At 44.1% G+C, this 17,558-nt stretch overlaps 1 protein-coding gene across 1 annotated transcript in view; it reads left to right on the top strand.

Moving 5' to 3' along the window:
* Positions 1-17,558, top strand: part of bub1 (BUB1 mitotic checkpoint serine/threonine kinase) — a 54,922-nt gene that overhangs the window by 26,921 nt on the left and 10,443 nt on the right. Inside the window, exons 17-19 of the mRNA XM_056257695.1 lie at positions 4,710-4,884; positions 7,896-7,968; positions 15,932-17,511. Of these exons, the coding sequence (XP_056113670.1) occupies positions 4,710-4,884; positions 7,896-7,968; positions 15,932-17,511 (1,828 nt within the window). The remainder of the gene's footprint in view (positions 1-4,709; positions 4,885-7,895; positions 7,969-15,931; positions 17,512-17,558) is intronic.

Here is a 17,558-nt window from a genome sequence, read left to right as displayed (position 1 = left end):
TTGCATAATAAACACTGAATGGAAACTCCCAAGATGTGCCTGAATTTAAAAACTCATGCACTCAGTCGAGGTGGATAAATGTTTGACCAGATAACAAGACGTTAGGGCTGGTCCGAACACCATTTTTTTGAGCTTCGAGGCTTCGGTAGTAATGAACATCGAATATTCAAAGCTTCGGCAGTAATGAACATCGAATATTCAAAGCTTCGGCAGTAATGAACATCAAATATTCAAAGCTTCGGCAGTAATGAACATCGAATATTCAAAGCTTCGGCAGTAATGAACATCGAATATTCAAAGCTTCGGTAGTAATGAACATCGAATATTCAAAGCTTCGGTAGTAATGAACATCGAATATTCAAAGCTTCGGCAGTAATGAACATCGAATATTCAAAGCTTCGGTAGTAATGAACATCGAATATTCAAAGCTTCGGTAGTAATGAACATCGAATATTCGAGGCTTCGGTAGTAATGAACATCGAATATTCGAGGCTTCGGTAGTAATGCACATCGAAAATTCGAAGCTTCGGCAGTAATGCACATCGAATATTCAAAGCTTCGGTAGTAATGAACATCGAATATTCAAAGCTTCGGTAGTAATGAACATCGAATATTCGAGGCTTCGGTAGTAATGAACATCGAATATTCAAAGCTTCGGCAGTAATGAACATCGAATATTCAAAGCTTCGGCAGTAATGCACATCGAATATTCAAAGCTTCGGTAGTAATGAACATCGAATATTCGAGGCTTCGGTAGTAATGAACATCGAATATTCGAGGCTTCGGTAGTAATGCACATCGAAAATTCGAAGCTTCGGCAGTAATGCACATCGAATATTCAAAGCTTCGGTAGAAATGAACATCGAATATTCGAGGCTTCGGTAGTAATGAACATCGAATATTCGAGGCTTCGGTAGTAATGAACATCGAATATTCGAGGCTTCGGTAGTAATGAACATCGAATATTCGAGGCTTCGGTAGTAATGAACATCGAATATTCGAGGCTTCGGTAGTAATGAACATCGAATATTCGAGGCTTCGGTAGTAATGCACATCGAATATTCGAGGCTTCGGTAGTAATGCACATCGAATATTCAAAGCTTCGGCAGTAATGAACATCGAATATTCGAGGCTTCGGCAGTAATGAACATCGAATATTCAAAGCTTCGGCAGTAATGAACATCGACTATTCGAGGCTTCGGTAGTAATGCACATCGAATATTCGAGGCTTCGGTAGTAATGCACATCGAATATTCAAAGCTTCGGTAGTAATGAACATCGAATATTTGAGGCTTCGGTAGTAATGAACATCGAATATTCGAGGCTTCGGTAGTAATGAACATCGAATATTCGAGGCTTCGGTAGTAATGAACATCGAATATTCAAAGCTTCGGTAGTAATGAACATCGAATATTCGAGGCTTCGGTAGTAATGAACATCGAATATTCAAAGCTTCGGTAGTAATGAACATCGAATATTCGAGGCTTCGGTAGTAATGAACATCGAATATTCAAAGCTTCGGTAGTAATGAACATCGAATATTCGAGGCTTCGGTAGTAATGCACATCGAATATTCAAAGCTTCGGTAGTAATGAACATCGAATATTCGAGGCTTCGGTAGTAATGAACATCGAATATTCGAGGCTTCGGTAGTAATGAACATCGAATATTCAAAGCTTCGGAATCTCTATGTCTGTCTGTCCATTTACATTTTGATTACTTCAAGAACCGTTCATCCACACGACTTCACAAGGGAGTGCAGTGTCGTATTTGGTCAATATAGATAGACAGGCGAGACTCGACACGTTCAGAATTAATAAACTTTTAATAAACGACAGAACAGCGCGAGCAGAGCTTACAGGTCCTTCTCAAAAAATTAGCAAATTGTGATAAAGTTCATTATTTTCCATAATGTAATGATAAAAATTAAACGTTCATATATTTTAGATTCATTGCACACCAACTGAAATATTTCAGGTCTTTTATTGTTTTAATACTGATGATTTTGGCATACAGCTCATGAAAACCCAAAATTCCTGTCTCAAAAAATTAGCATATTTCATCCGACCAATAAAAGGAAGTGTTTTTAATACAAAAAAGTCAACCTTCAAATAATTATGTTCAGTTATGCACTCAATAGTCAATACTTGGTCGGGAATCCTTTTGCAGAAATGACTGCTTCAATGCGGCGTGGCATGGAGGCAATCAGCCTGTGGCACTGCTGAGGTGTTATGGAGGCCCAGGATGCTTTGATAGCGGCCTTAAGCTCATCCAGAGTGTTGGGTCTTGCGTCTCTCAACTTTCTCTTCACAATATCCCACAGATTCTCTATGGGGTTCAGGTCAGGAGAGTTGCCAGGCCAATTGAGCACAGTAATACCATGGTCAGTAAACCATTTACCAGTGGTTTTGGCACTGTGAGCAGGTGCCAGGTCGTGCTGAAAAATGAAATCTTCATCTCCATAAAGCTTTTCAGCAGATGGAAGCATGAAGTGTGCCAAAATCTCCTGATAGCTAGCTGCATTGACCCTGCCCTTGATAAAACACAGTGCACCAACACCAGCAGCTGACATGGCACCCCAGACCATCACTGACTGTGGGTACTTGACACTGGACTTCAGGCATTTTGGCATTTCCTTCTCCCCAGTCTTCCTCCAGACTCTGGCACCTTGATTTCCGAATGACATGCAAAACTGAGCAACAGTCCAGTGCTGCTTCTCTGTAGCCCAGGTCAGGCGCTTCTGCCGCTGTTTCTGGTTCAAAAGTGGCTTGACCTGGGGAATGGGGCACCGGTAGCCCATGTCCTGCACACGCCTGTGCGCGGTGGCTCTGGATGTTTCTACTCCAGACTCAGTCCACTGCTTCCGCAGGTCCCCCAAGGTCTGGAATCGGTCCTTCTCCACAATCTTCCTCAGGGTCCGGTCACCTCTTCTCGTTGTGCAGCGTTTTTTGCCACACTTTTTCCTTCCCACAGACTTCCCACTGAGGTGCCTTGATACAGCACTCTGGGAACAGCCTATTTGTTCAGAAATTTCTTTCTGTCTTACCCTCTTGCTTGAGGGTGTCAATGATGGCCTTCTGGACAGCAGTCAGGTCGGCAGTCTTACCCATGATTGCGGTTTTGAGTAATGAAACAGGCTGGGAGTTTTTAAAAGCCTCAGGAATCTTTTGCAGGTGTTTAGAGTTAATTAGTTGATTTAGATGATTAGGTTAATAGCTCGTTTAGAGACCCTTTTCATGATATGCTAATTTTTTTAAACAGGAATTTGGGGTTTTCATGAGCTGTATGCCAAAATCATCAGTATTAAAACAATAAAAGACCTGAAATATTTCAGTTGGTGTGCAATGAATCTAAAATATATGAAAGTTTAATTTTTATCATTACATTATGGAAAATAATGAACTTTATCACAATATGCTAATTTTTTGAGAAGGACCTGTATATGCTCCGAGAACGGACACTGCACTAGTGATATAAAACACACACACACACACACACACACAGGTCTTTTAACTTAAGCAATATTTTTAATAAGATATAGTCTTATAATATTTTTCTCACTGACAAAGTAGGGTAGATTTAAATAAATAAAAACGAAATTTAAATAAATAAATAAAAACGAAATTTAAATAAAAACGAAATTTAAATATAGAAAAACGGAAAATAAATGAACGATCTGTAATAGCCTAAATCAAGAACATGGTAGCGATAACAATAACAACATCACACATTTCAATTAACGAACAGTTTAAATAAAATAAAATAAATTCCTTAATATAGAATTAAACAAACTGTAAACAGAACAAGGTAATTTAAAATTATTAATGCGATTGGGAAAACAAATTTCAGGCTGGCTAGCGCAGCTCACGCGACGTCCCAGTAAAATCTCAAAGTCTCCTATATTTCGCAGTAGATTAATTTAGATTGATAATAACGGGTAAAAAGGATAATACATTTAGTTTCTATTATTCTATTTTGCACAGTGTCAAAGCAACGCAGCTTAACCCAGAACACAAGCTCAGGCACTTCTGTCCACACTCCGCTGTTCTGCTCTAGCCAGAGAATACACCCGTTGCAGGAACACTTTTAGTAGTCCAAGAAGAAGCAAATATATTTAAGTAGCTATAACGAAGTTAAATGTTAAGCAATATATTTCACCAGGTTTTATAGTGTAAAACATATTCAAGCGCGAGTGAGAATCTCTCTATGCGCAACAAAAAACTCAGTGTCGGCTGTGATTGGATAACTGCAGTAACCAGTGGACCAATGGCGTCGCAGCGTCTCTAATGTTGGTTTGGTGTTTCTGAAACGCCGGAGTGGAAGTGTGTGATCAGAATGATTGGGTGTAATTCCCTCCAGGAGCGTCTCACACACACGAGTGTGTTCCCGAACACCAGCGTCCGCACGCCAGAGAACAGGACAGCGTTTACTGAGTTTCGTCTGACGCTCGACACACACTCGTTTATGATGGAGGAGAAACAAACTAAAAACAATTGCAGCAACTTCCATTTATCAGATATGTTGTGCCCGTTTCCCAGGAAGTGATGATTGTGTTCTGTTGAACACGGGATTGAAACACTGCTTTATTCACAAGCGTTTTTTGCGATTCCTCCAGTTTTGTGCACGAGTTACACTCCCAGCTTGTGATGTGAAGATGACCCGATATCCCCCAGTGTGAGTGGTCTCAGGACGGTGTTTGTGTTTATCAGGACACTCCGGTCAGCACCGAGTCCATGACGGATGAGAGCGCCGTGTGGGGAGCGAGGAACGTCTCGGTCGGGCCGTGTCCCAACCACACGCGTGACTTCTCCCTGTCCGCCCACCTGGTGTCCACCCCGCTGCACCCTCATGCGCCGCACGCCTGGGACATGCAGCCGGGCCGAGGTACGCGTGTGTGTGTGTGTCGTCTGCTCTTCTTGTGTTGACGTGTGTGTGTGTGTGTGTGTGTGTCGTCTGCTCGTGTTGACGTGTGTGTGTGTGTGTGTGTCGTCTGCTCTTGTGTTGATGCGTGTGTCGTCTGCTCTTGTGTTGACGCGTGTGTATCGTCTGCTCTTGTGTTGACGCGTGTGTATCGTCTGCTCTTGTGTTGACGCGTGTGTGTCGTCTGCTCTTGTGTTGACGCGTGTGTAGGGATGTAACGATATTGACGATATCGCGCTATCGCGGTGGTAAACGTGTCTCGATATCGTCGTGGTTGGGTTACAATATTAAAAGGACAGGTGTCCGTCACAAAGCAAGAGGAATAAACACAGTCCCGCGGATCACAAACTTCCAAGATGCCGTCTGCAAGTGTGTTTATTGTCTGCAACAAATCGCAGAAATCAAGGGAGAAGAGAAATGTAGATGAACTGCTGCGCTTGTGACAGGGCGCATGTTTACCTGAACGAGCAGAGAGAGAGCGAGAGAGCGAGCCCCGGTCGCGCGCGCGCACTCTCTCTCTCTCTTCGGAGCCAAGCAAGCGAAAGGCTCAAAAGGTCTCAAAACTAAGCGCTGTATTGCTCTCTCTCCCTCGCAGGCTCGCACATATTAATCAAAATAAATCGACAAGATGTTTTTTTTTTTCCTGACGTACATGAACGCTAAACAAGTGATATGTTGATGTGCATTTTAGCATTGCTAATATTCCTGTGTTTTCGTCTCGTTCGGGATCCGTTTGAAGCTGAATGCATCACCTGAAAAGCTGGCACGTAACGTTACGTGTCAGTGTCAAATAATGTACACATAATGAATGGCGACTGTAGAAAGTAAAAGCTGAATCCCGGACATTTTGGGTGATCTCGAAATGTGGGACTGATTGTGCAAATCAGCAATGTAACGTTAGGATAGCCTAGCGTAGCAAACTAGCGATTTTTAAAAACGTTAAAAACATTTCAATAAACAACATAGTTGCAAATATATATGTACATAACTGTGTAGAGCACAAAACAAGACTGTCATAATTTTTTAATCAATCATTTAAGCCAAAAATACTTACATTTATGGGACTCTCTGGATGATATGCCTGCCATTGTTGCCGGTTGCGCAGTGCATTCTTGGTACCCCTTGGTTTCAAGTAAGCTCGCGAAAATTCTTGGTTTTAAGGGGTGTCTTCCCCTTCCCCTTAGCCCTATTATTTAGATTATCATCACAAACACTATCGTGAGCTATTTAACAATACCGTGAGCTTTTCCACAATATCGCAATAAATATCGTACCGTGAGGTCAATATCGAAATTGTATCGTACCGTGAGATTTTGATATCGTTACATCCCTACGCGTGTGTATCGTCTGCTCTTGTGTTGACGTGTGTGTCGTCTGCTCGTGTTGACGCGTGTGTATCGTCTGCTCTTGTGTTGACGTGTGTGTGTGTGTGTGTGTGTGTGTGTCGTCTGCTCTTGTGTTGACGTGTGTGTGTGTCGTCTGCTCGTGTTGATGCGTGTGTGTCGTCTGCTCTTGTGTTGACGCGTGTGTATCGTCTGCTCGTGTTGACGCGTGTGTATCGTCTGCTCTTGTGTTGACGTGTGTGTGTGTGTGTGTGTGTGTGTGTCGTCTGCTCTTGTGTTGACGTGTGTGTGTGTCGTCTGCTCGTGTTGATGCGTGTGTGTCGTCTGCTCTTGTGTTGACGTGTGTGTGTGTGTCGTCTGCTCTTGTGTTGACGTGTGTGTGTCGTCTGCTCTTGTGTTGATGCGTGTGTGTCGTCTGCTCTTGTGTTGATGTGTGTGTGTCGTCTGCTCTTGTGTTGACGCGTGTGTATCGTCTGCTCTTGTGTTGACGTGTGTGTGTGTCGTCTGCTCGTGTTGACGCGTGTGTATCGTCTGCTCTTGTGTTGACGTGTGTGTGTGTGTGTGTGTGTGTGTGTGTGTGTGTGTGTGTGTGTCGTCTGCTCTTGTGTTGACGTGTGTGTGTGTCGTCTGCTCTTGTGTTGATGTGTGTGTGTGTCGTCTGCTCTTGTGTTGACGTGTGTGTGTGTCGTCTGCTCTTGTGTTGATGTGTGTGTATCGTCTGCTCTTGTGTTGATGCGTGTGTGTCGTCTGCTCTTGTGTTGACGTGTGTGTGTCGTCTGCTCTTGTGTTGATGCGTGTGTGTCGTCTGCTCTTGTGTTGATGTGTGTGTGTCGTCTGCTCTTGTGTTGACGTGTGTGTGTGTCGTCTGCTCTTGTGTTGATGCGTGTGTGTCGTCTGCTCTTGTGTTGATGTGTGTGTGTCGTCTGCTCTTGTGTTGACGTGTGTGTGTCGTCTGCTCTTGTGTTGATGCGTGTGTGTCGTCTGCTCTTGTGTTGATGTGTGTGTGTCGTCTGCTCTTGTGTTGACGTGTGTGTGTCGTCTGCTCTTGTGTTGATGCGTGTGTGTCGTCTGCTCTTGTGTTGATGTGTGTGTGTCGTCTGCTCTTGTGTTGACGTGTGTGTGTGTCGTCTGCTCTTGTGTTGATGTGTGTGTGTCGTCTGCTCTTGTGTTGATGCGTGTGTGTCGTCTGCTCTTGTGTTGATGTGTGTGTGTCGTCTGCTCTTGTGTTGACGTGTGTGTGTGTCGTCTGCTCTTGTGTTGATGTGTGTGTGTCGTCTGCTCTTGTGTTGATGCGTGTGTGTCGTCTGCTCTTGTGTTGATGTGTGTGTGTCGTCTGCTCTTGTGTTGACGTGTGTGTGTGTCGTCTGCTCTTGTGTTGATGTGTGTGTGTCGTCTGCTCTTGTGTTGATGCGTGTGTGTCGTCTGCTCTTGTGTTGACGTGTGTGTGTCGTCTGCTCTTGTGTTGATGCGTGTGTGTCGTCTGCTCTTGTGTTGATGTGTGTGTGTCGTCTGCTCTTGTGTTGACGTGTGTGTGTCGTCTGCTCTTGTGTTGATGCGTGTGTGTCGTCTGCTCTTGTGTTGATGTGTGTGTGTCGTCTGCTCTTGTATTGACGTGTGTCTGTCTTCTCTCAGAGGAAAGTGCGGTGGTCCGGGCCGTCAGCGGGTCGGAGGAGAACCCTTACGTGCGGCCGCCCACTAAACTCAGGTACGGGCCTCGCTGAACACTCCAGCAGATCGGCTAGTGTGTGTGTAGAGGTAGAGTGTGTGTCTGTTTCAGTCAGTTCATCTGAACTGTTAAATTAATAAACGCATGGACTTGATCTCAGTTTTTGTTTGGGGTCAGTAAGATTTTTTTTTTTTAGTACAGGGTTTCCGCGGGGTTGTAAAAGGTAGTAAATTAAATTATGCCAAATTAAGGCCAGTAAAAAGTAGTAAAAAGTAGTAAACGTCATCTGACGAAGTAGTAAATTTTCGAACCCCCATCCAACTAGGCCTATGAGTTTCAATTTGTGTTAAGTGCAGGACTTTGTTCTAAAATTCGCCTGGATTTATTTATATGTTGCGAGTAGGACCTGTGCGATATCATGTGACGTGGTGTTTGTTCGTTCGCGCGCGCTGAAACAAACTGGGTACCCGGCTGGCCTGGCTTGCTGCCCAACCTGTTCGCGAGTTCGCTTCTATTTCAGTCATCAGTCGGCCGCCAAAGCCATATTTGATCGGTGAGTAGCCTAATGTAGACGACTGACTGCTACGCTTGTGACAGGGTGCATGTTAACTGAAAGAAGGAACAGAGAGAGAGCCCCGGCTGCGCGCGCGCACTCAATTCACTCTTGCTCTCTCTCCCTCGCTCATATTAATCAAAATCAATTGACAGACACGATGGTAAAAGGTCGGAAGACCGAAGTTTCACGTGGCGCAATTGGAAATGTATTTCCCGCTGTGTGTGAATTGTGCTAAAAAAACGTTGCCTTATCTTCTCTCACGGCGTGTGCCACATTCAGCTGACATAACCACACTTTCAATAAAGGAAAAATCTATCCTAAAAAAAACTATTTGTTGACACAAATTTTGTGCGATGTCCTAACTGATGGGATAACCACACAATGCGTACACGTTAGGGCTGCACGATATTGGTAAAAAATCACATTGCGATATTTTATTTTTCTGCGATATATATTGCGATATAAAAACAATTTCACCAGATTACTTAAATAGCTCTATTTGGAAAGAATGAATAATTCTAGAATGACTTGGGTGGTTTTGTCATGGAGTAAATCTGCATAGAAACTAATATTAATAGTATGTTAACTAATGTAGTTAACTAGACTTTAATAAATGGAACCTTATTGTAAAGTGTTTCTGATTTATGTCTCTTGAGTTCAGTGTTGGACAGATCAGTTGTTTTAACCATTCATTAAAGTGAATCGGTTCAAATGAGTCATTAGTTCGCGAATCGGACGTTTCATTAACGGACCACATCGCACAAGATTTGTCAACACAGAAAACATTTCATCACTGGATGAAATCCATCACTGAGTCAACTCAACTCAATTCATTAATATGCGCGAGGGAGGGAGAGCGAGAAAGACAGTTTGAAGACGGTGAGAGTGCGCGCGCGCGACCGGGGCTTTCACTCTCTCTGCTCGCTCTCTCAGTTAAACAAGCGCAGCAGTCAGTCTTTACATCAGTCACCGGTCAAACTTTGGCGGGACAAAAATACGCTTTAGAGGCTGACAGAAAACAGCGCGCAAGTTCCAGTCTTCTTGCGCTTTATGTTTAAACTGACAGGACTTGCAAATTGATAAACTCTCACACTATGATGGTTGAACTTTGCAATTAATCCACGAATCACAAGCGTTACGGGCCGGAGAGCTGCTGGCACGTTGCCTACTGATCATGAATCACCATCAACTACGATCCATACTTGACATCGTACATATCTGCGATGTGACTATCGTGGATGCGCACATCGCGATATCGATGTTAAAATGATACATCGTGCAGCCCTAGTACACGTCCGCTAATGACGCGTCACTTTAATGAATGGTTAACACAACGGATCTGTCCTCATGGGACTTCTGAATCGGTAACACAATATGGTTCCATTTATTAAAATCTAGTTAACTACATTAGTTAACATGAACTATTAATAAACTGCACGTCTACATCATTAAATAATCTTTCTTAATGTCAATTTCACCATATAGCCTACATTATTGAAATCAAAAGTTGTATTTGTTAACATTAGTTAATGCACTGTGAAGTAATATGAACAAACAATTCATGTATGTTGTAAACTACGTAGTATTTTCAGGTTATTTATGTTATAATGTGTAGAAACATTGCAAAAAAAAAAAAATTAGTTTAGACTGGAGTGAGGTGAAACCAGAAAAAAAGTGCAAAGCAAGTTGTTATCTAGCAGCAATTTTTGTTATTTAATTTTAAAAAAAAAAAAGTATCTGGCAGCTAATTCTGTTAAATTTTACAGTATATGGTAGAAAATTAGACTTAAATAAACTTTTAAAATAAACTTTTTAATGCTCCGTTTTTATTCTACTTTTTGATATTGATATGATTATACCAAAACAATTATCACGTCCAGCAAAGAAGTATTTTTTTTTTTAAAAAAGGGCAAGAAAGGATAAGTGTCTGTCGGCCACCACCGAAGACCAATTTTGACCAAGGAAAAAACCCTGGACATTATGGGGAAATGCAAGTTTTCGAAGATATTTCATTACTTTACTTGTCTCTATATACGCCACTACAGTTGCATCTTGAAGTCGTGATGGTATTAAAAAATATAGTGAAGGTATTAAAAGGTATTAAATTCATTTTAAGAATTTCTGTGTATACCCTGTATTAAATGAAAGATAAAATATGATAGAGCAATAGAATGAACAGTGACAGAAACAGAAGCATGCTTTTTAGCAGGATTAATTAAGCATGAAAATATCTGAAGGAAATATATATTTGATGAACAAATTAAGCCAACTAATATGATTTATATTCTTTTGGTTTATCTACTAATACATTTAAAAATTACAAATGCAGTGAAAATTCAGGGATCGGTTACGGTATCGATATCGGCGAGTACCAAAAATGAAAGTATTGGTATCCGTCTCGTTCTGCAAAAAGTGGTATCGTGCATCCCTAATTGAAAATATTTAACGGGTTCGCGTGAGGGAGGAGCAAAGCAGTGCCATATTTGAAGCACATTTAGAGATGTGATTAAATAAATTGCTGTTTTGGGATAGTAATTTCACTGCTTAAGTCTGTGTGTGTGAGAATGTGTGTTTGTGGGTAAGTGTGTGTGATGTGACACACTTTATTATTAATCTTTATTAAAGTTTATGGCTGTTAAGTGTCATTTGTTTTTAAGTGCCAAGGTTATTATTCACCTTATTAGGGCTAAGGGCTAACGTAATGGTTAGGATAACTCAAGGGCTAGGGTTAAAGGGGTCATATAATGCCATTTTTGTACAAGTTAATATGAATCTTTAGGGTCTAAATGAAAACTTTGTAATATACTTTTATCAAAAAGTCTCATTAGTATTTTAAGAAAACACTCATTTTACCAGCTCAAAAATAGCTCTGTTTTCAGCACGCCGTTTCAGTGCACAATCACATGCCTTTAAATGATAATGAGCTTTGGTCACCCCGCCCCTCTGCGTACACAGTTTTTAATAACACAATAACCATAACGCGTTGTTCATTATAAACGTGGGATTATGAATTATATTGAGAACATTGTAACGTTACATAGAATATATGTCGTGTTGGTAGTAAAAAATATTGTGGAGGTAGTAAAAAAGGTAGTAAAAGGTAGTAAATTCATCTCTATGATTCCTGCATAAACCCTGTAGTAACACTTTATTTTGATGGTCCACTTTAGGCATTCTACTGACTTTAAGCTACTTTACAACTACATGTCAACCTATTCTACTAACAGGCTATTTCTAAGGAAAAAAATAAATAAACCAGATTAAGTTCCTCATATTATATAAAGTAGTTAACATTTGGAGTGAAAGTTCAAAAAGGTTAATCAAAGTTGAACTTAAATAATACAAATGTGGATTTCATACATTCATTTCTGAAAACCAAAATCCTGTCATCCAGCATCTCCTCCCTTCCTCTTTCATCCTCATCACCAAAAATGTATTTTAGTTGGTCAGATCAATACATAAAAAATAAAAAATTCACAAATGTAGGATGTTGGAAAATAAGTATTTTCTGTTAACCAAATGCTTTTTAATCTTCACTGTTGCTTCAATGCAAATGAACAAGCGTGCCGTTATTTGTTGCGTAGTGCCGAGTGTGTTCGGGTAAAGAGGTAACGTGGAGAGGGGAGTTAAGTAATAATGACCAGAGCTTCTCTGTGATTTTAGTCCCGTCTGAATGTGCATCTCAGTGATCATCACGGACAATGTCAGTAAAGATTACGGCGACTTTTACCTTCAGTAAAAAGGTCCGGAAAAATGCCCTCAGGTAATGCTAATCCTGTGCGAATAGTAAATATGTATGTAAATATTTTGTCATTTCCTGTTTAAAAGTAGTTTTCCGCAGTTTTTCAAGTATGGAGACGCTTGAAAAGCCTCCAGTTGCGTTCTAGACGCTGGGACGAGTCTGTGGCAAACTCAGTGTTTTCCACACACCATTCAGATCAGAAAGAAGATCGAAAGCACTCGTTAGAGGCACGAAACATCTTTTAGCGTGCTTATTACCAACACAATCCAATCTGAAGTTAATTAATACATCGTTCGACCGGACATAACTGTTTTATATATATAAATATATATATTATATATCTGTGTTTGCGCACGTGATATCAGGAAGCAGCGTAATACACACATGAAGACAGGAGTGACGGCGGTGTGTAAATCGAGTTACTCTCCCACTTCTGCTAGTTTTACTGAGATTTCTCATCCTCTGCGAATTGGCCATTATTATTACAGACGTCCTGTGTACGGAGTACATTGTAGGACATCCTCAGACATATGAAGACAAGGCATCATGCCTCAGAGTAAAAGGCATCACGTCTCAGACTGAAAAGCTTCAGGTCTCAGGAAAAACACTGTCAGGTGTCGTTCAATTAGGCATCAGACGAAATGGCCTCAGACATAATGGCATCGGGCGAAACGGCCTCAGACAAAACGGACTCAGGTGGAGTTTAGAGGTTCGCATAGTTTGCCAACATACAAGCTATATAGCTAGTTGAAATGTCATCATAAAACTCGCGAAATGCATGTTCTCTTCTGTATACAACGTAATTAGTGTAACATTTGAGGAACGCAATTCTATAAATATATCATGATGGGTTAGCGCCTCCATCAGCTGTTGTATCTGATCTGAACCGTGTACATGTGACGTCACATGGGCCGGGGCAATGCGAACCTCTAAACTCCACTTGATGCCGTTTTGCCCGATGCCTTTAGGCTGATGCCGTTTCGTCTGATGCCGTTTCGTCCGATGCCTTTTAGTCTGATGCCGTTTCGTCCGATGCCTTTTAGTCTGATGCCGTTTCGTCCGATGCCTTTTAGTCCGATGCCGTTTCGTCTGATGCCTTTTAGGCTGATGCCGTTTCGTCCGATGCCGTTTCGTCTGATGCCGTTTCGTCCGATGCCTTTTAGTCTGATGCCGTTTCGTCCGATGCCGTTTCGTCTGATGCCGTTTCGTCTGATGCCTTTTTGTCTGATGCCTTTTTGTCTGATGCCTTTTCGTCTGATGCAGTTTCGTCTGATGCCGTTTCGTCCGATGCCTTTTAGTCTTATGCCTTTAGGCTGATGCCGTTTCGTCCAATGCCGTTTCGTCCGATGCCTTTTAGGTTGAGGCCGTTTCGTCCGATGCCTTTATGTCTGATGCCGTTTCGTCTGATGCCGTTTCGTCCGATGCCTTTTACTCTTATGCCTTTTAGGCTGAGGCCGTTTCGTCCGATGCCTTTTAGTCCGATGCCTTTTAGTCTGATGCCTTTTTGTCTGATGCCTTTTTGTCTGATGCCGTTTCGTCTGATGCCGTTTCGTCTGATGCCGTTTCGTCTGATGCCGTTTCGTCTGATGCCGTTTCGTCTGATGCCTTTTCGTCTGATGCAGTTTCATCTGATGCCGTTTCGTCCTTTTGTCCGATGCCTTTTAGTCTGAGACTGTTTCGTCCGATGCCTTTTAGGCTGATGCCGTTTCGTCCGATGCTTTTTAGGCTGATGCCGTTTCGTCCGATGCTTTTTAGGCTTATACCGTTTCGTCCGATGCCTTTTAGGCTGATGCCGTTTCGTCCGATGCCTTTTAGTCTGAGACTGTTTCGTTCGATGCCTTTTAGTCTTATGCCTTTAGGCTGATGCCGTTTCGTCTGATGCCGTTTCGTCCGATGCCTTTTAGGCTGAGGCAGTTTCGTCCGATGCCTTTTCGTCCGATGCCTTTTTGTCCGATGCCGTTTCGTCCGATGCCGTTTCGTCTGATGCCGTTTAGTCTTATGCCTTTAGGTTGATGCCATTTCGTCCAATGCCGTTTCGTCTGATGCCTTTAGGCTGATGCCGTTTCGTCTGATGCCTTTAGGCTGATGCCGTTTCGTCTGATGCCGTTTCGTCTGATGCCGTTTCGTCCGATGCCTTTTAGTCCGATGCGGTTTCGTCCGATGCCTTTTAGTCTGATGCCGTTTCGTCCGATGCCTTTTCGTCCGATGCCGTTTCGTCTGATGCCGTTTCGTCCGATGCCGTTTCGTCTGATGCCGTTTCGTCTGATGCCGTTTCGTCTGATGCCGTTTCGTCCGATGCCTTTTAGTCTGATGCCGTTTCGTCTGATGCCGTTTCGTCTGATGCCGCTTCGTCTGATGCCTTTGTGTGATGCCGTTTCGTCTGATGCCGCTTCGTCTGATGCCGCTTCAACTGATGCCTAATTGTACGAGACCTGACACCTGACAGGGCTCGACATTAAGGCTTGTCCGCTTGTCCGGGACAAGTGGATTTTTTGTAGGACAAGTAGAAGAGAAAATTAGTTGTCCGACCGGATAACAAGTTAAATTTCAAACAAAATAAAATGCCATGTTACTTCACGTTATGTGCCACTCGTTACGTCTATTTTACAGATTTAATTTTACCGATTTGAAACTAACAAATTTTTTCGCGCTGCCTGTGAATGTCCTGAATGTGACTCACAGAAAGACGCGCGCCAGTATAATGCGCATGCACAGACCGCGCGCCAGAAGTTCTCTTTCGCGCTTGAACGAACATCAACAACACACACAATTAAGCCAAAATGTCATTTGTCGAGTATCTTCATAACATAAGAACAGTCTTATGATGGACATAAAGAGTTGTGACTCGTGAGAGAATGAGGCGCGTGTGATATCCGCGTCTCTGTCCACAGCGGCTGCTCTTAAAGGGCCAGCTACCAATAAAGCGTTCTGTCAGTAAAGTTACTGAAAGAACAAAGGGAACAGAGAAAATTACTCACTGCTCTTGACTAAAGAACTTGTGTAGCTTCAATAAGTAGTAGTCTATATATAATTTATAATTTATGCAGCCCAGACTGTTTGATAACTTTATTCAATTTCTGTATATGTCCTACCTGTTAGACAGTTAATTTTTATCCAGACATCAATGGCTTATTGATCATTATAGGTGTTATCAATCATTTAGTTGTTATTGCTAATTTCAGAATTATCACTAATCCGTGTGTGCATTTGGTTTAGAACCAAACAAGTTGACTCATGAAACCATTTGTTTATTATATCGCAATCGCATATCACAACCGCAATATTGAACTCAATAATCGCAATATGACATTTTCCCCAAATCGTGCAGCCCTAGATAAAATTATAAATCTTTACTCGGACAAGTGACTTTTGTGCATGGACAAGAGAAACATAAATTTACTTGTCCGAAGGACAAGTGCCTCAAAAAGTTAATGTCAAGCCCTGCTTGACATTGTTTTTCCTGAGACCTGAAGCTTTTCAGTCTGTGACGCGATGCCGTTTTGTCCAATGACTGAAGCCTTTTAGTCTGATGCATGATGCCTTGTCTTCATATGTCTGAGGATGTCCTAAAATATACACCGTACCTGTGGTAAAATTACATTACTCCATCTACCCTTGTAAAGTTTATTCCGTCCGAATAATAGGGCTTTAGTCTCCGCTCTTACTGCTGTGTGAGCCGGTGTGTGTGTGTGGTTTCCCTGCAGCCCCATCATGGAGCAGAGTCCGGTGGAGGATAAGCCGTCGGAGCTGGACAGCAGCAGGGCTCAGGGCACGATCGTGGGCGAGGGCGTGTCGTTGGCGCAGACTCCAGGGCTCTCTCTGGCCCAAAGCAGCTGTAGCAGCAGACACCCGCTGGCCGCCCTGTCCTTCCCCGACCACACAGCCCTGAGGACGCAGGACGAGTCCATGAGCAGAGCGAGCTGGAGCATCTACCAGAGCCCGGAGAAGCAGCCCACGCGCCCAGACCCAGCGGTCAGTGACGTTCCCAGGCGCGCGCCACTGGAGGAGCAGGACGAGTCCATGAGCAGGCCAAGCTGGAGCATCTACCAGAGCCCGGAGAAGCAGCCCACACGTCCAGACCCAGTGGTCAGGGACGTTCCCAGGCGCGCACCACTGGATAAGCAGGACGAGTCCATGAGCAGGCCGAGCTGGAGCGTCTACCAGAGCCTGGAGAAGCAGCCCACACGTCCAGACCCAGTGGTCAGGGACGTTCCCAGGCGCGCACCACTGGATAAGCAGGACGAGTCCATGAGCAGGCCGAGCTGGAGCGTCTACCAGAGCCCGGAGAAGCAGCCCACGCGTCCAGACCCAGTGGTCAGTGACGTTCCCAGGCGCGCGCCACTGGATAAGCAGGACGAGTCCATGAGCAGGCCAAGCTGGAGCATCTACCAGAGCCTGGAGAAGCAGCCCACGCGCCCAGACCCAGCGGTCAGTGACGTTCCCAGGCGCGCGCCACTGGATAAGCAGGACGAGTCCATGAGCAGGCCAAGCTGGAGCATCTACCAGAGCCTGGAGAAGCAGCCCACGCGCCCAGACCCAGCGGTCAGTGACGTTCCCAGGCGCACGCCACTGGAGGAGCAGGACGAGTCCATGAGCAGGCCGAGCTGGAGCATCTACCAGAGCCTGGAGAAGCAGCCCACACGCCCAGACCCAGCGGTCAGTGACGTTCCCAGGGGCGCGCCACTGGATAAGCAGGACGAGTCCATGAGCAGGCCAAGCTGGAGCATCTACCAGAGCCCAGAGAAGCAGCCCACGCGTCCAGACCCAGCGGTCAGTGACGTTCCCAGGCGCGCACCACTGGAGGAACAGGACGTGTCCATGAGCCCGAAAGCTGCTGCGGGACTGAGCTGGTTCCAGGTGGACGGTTCGACCCACGCAGCAGAACCGGATCTCGATGTCATGATGAGTCCGGCTCCGGTGTTCACTCGGCCCGCCTGGACCGTCTACCAAAACCCGGAGAAACCCCCCGAAACAGACCTGTGGGCGACGGGCCCAGAGCCGGCGGCGGAGCGGGATCTGGACATGCTGGAGGAACAGGGCGTTCTGCTTCCCAAAAAATCCTTCCAGCAGCGGAGATCAGGAGTGAAAGCACTTCAGATGTTACATGAATCTCTGTTAATGAGTCCAAAACAGTCCACTGAGGAGGAATCGAGGAGCCCAGACTGGTTCAGCGCTGACGGCCCTCAGCGGACCACAGAGCCGGATCTGGAGCCCATGACCAGCCCGTCGCAGAGCTGCAGGGAAACCAGTGCTCCCATGAGCCCCATGGACACATCCAAACCAGGTATTCTTTTTATTTATGTAGCGCCTTTCCTTTCCGTAGCTCAAGGT

This window comes from Rhinichthys klamathensis, unplaced genomic scaffold, assembly GCF_029890125.1.
Source record: "Rhinichthys klamathensis goyatoka isolate OS25496 unplaced genomic scaffold, OSU_Roscu_1.1 h1tg000141l_1, whole genome shotgun sequence".
Lineage (NCBI taxonomy): Eukaryota > Metazoa > Chordata > Actinopteri > Cypriniformes > Leuciscidae > Rhinichthys > Rhinichthys klamathensis.
The sequence above is the reverse complement of the archived record's forward strand: the minus strand, read 5'-3'. Positions and strand labels throughout refer to the sequence as shown.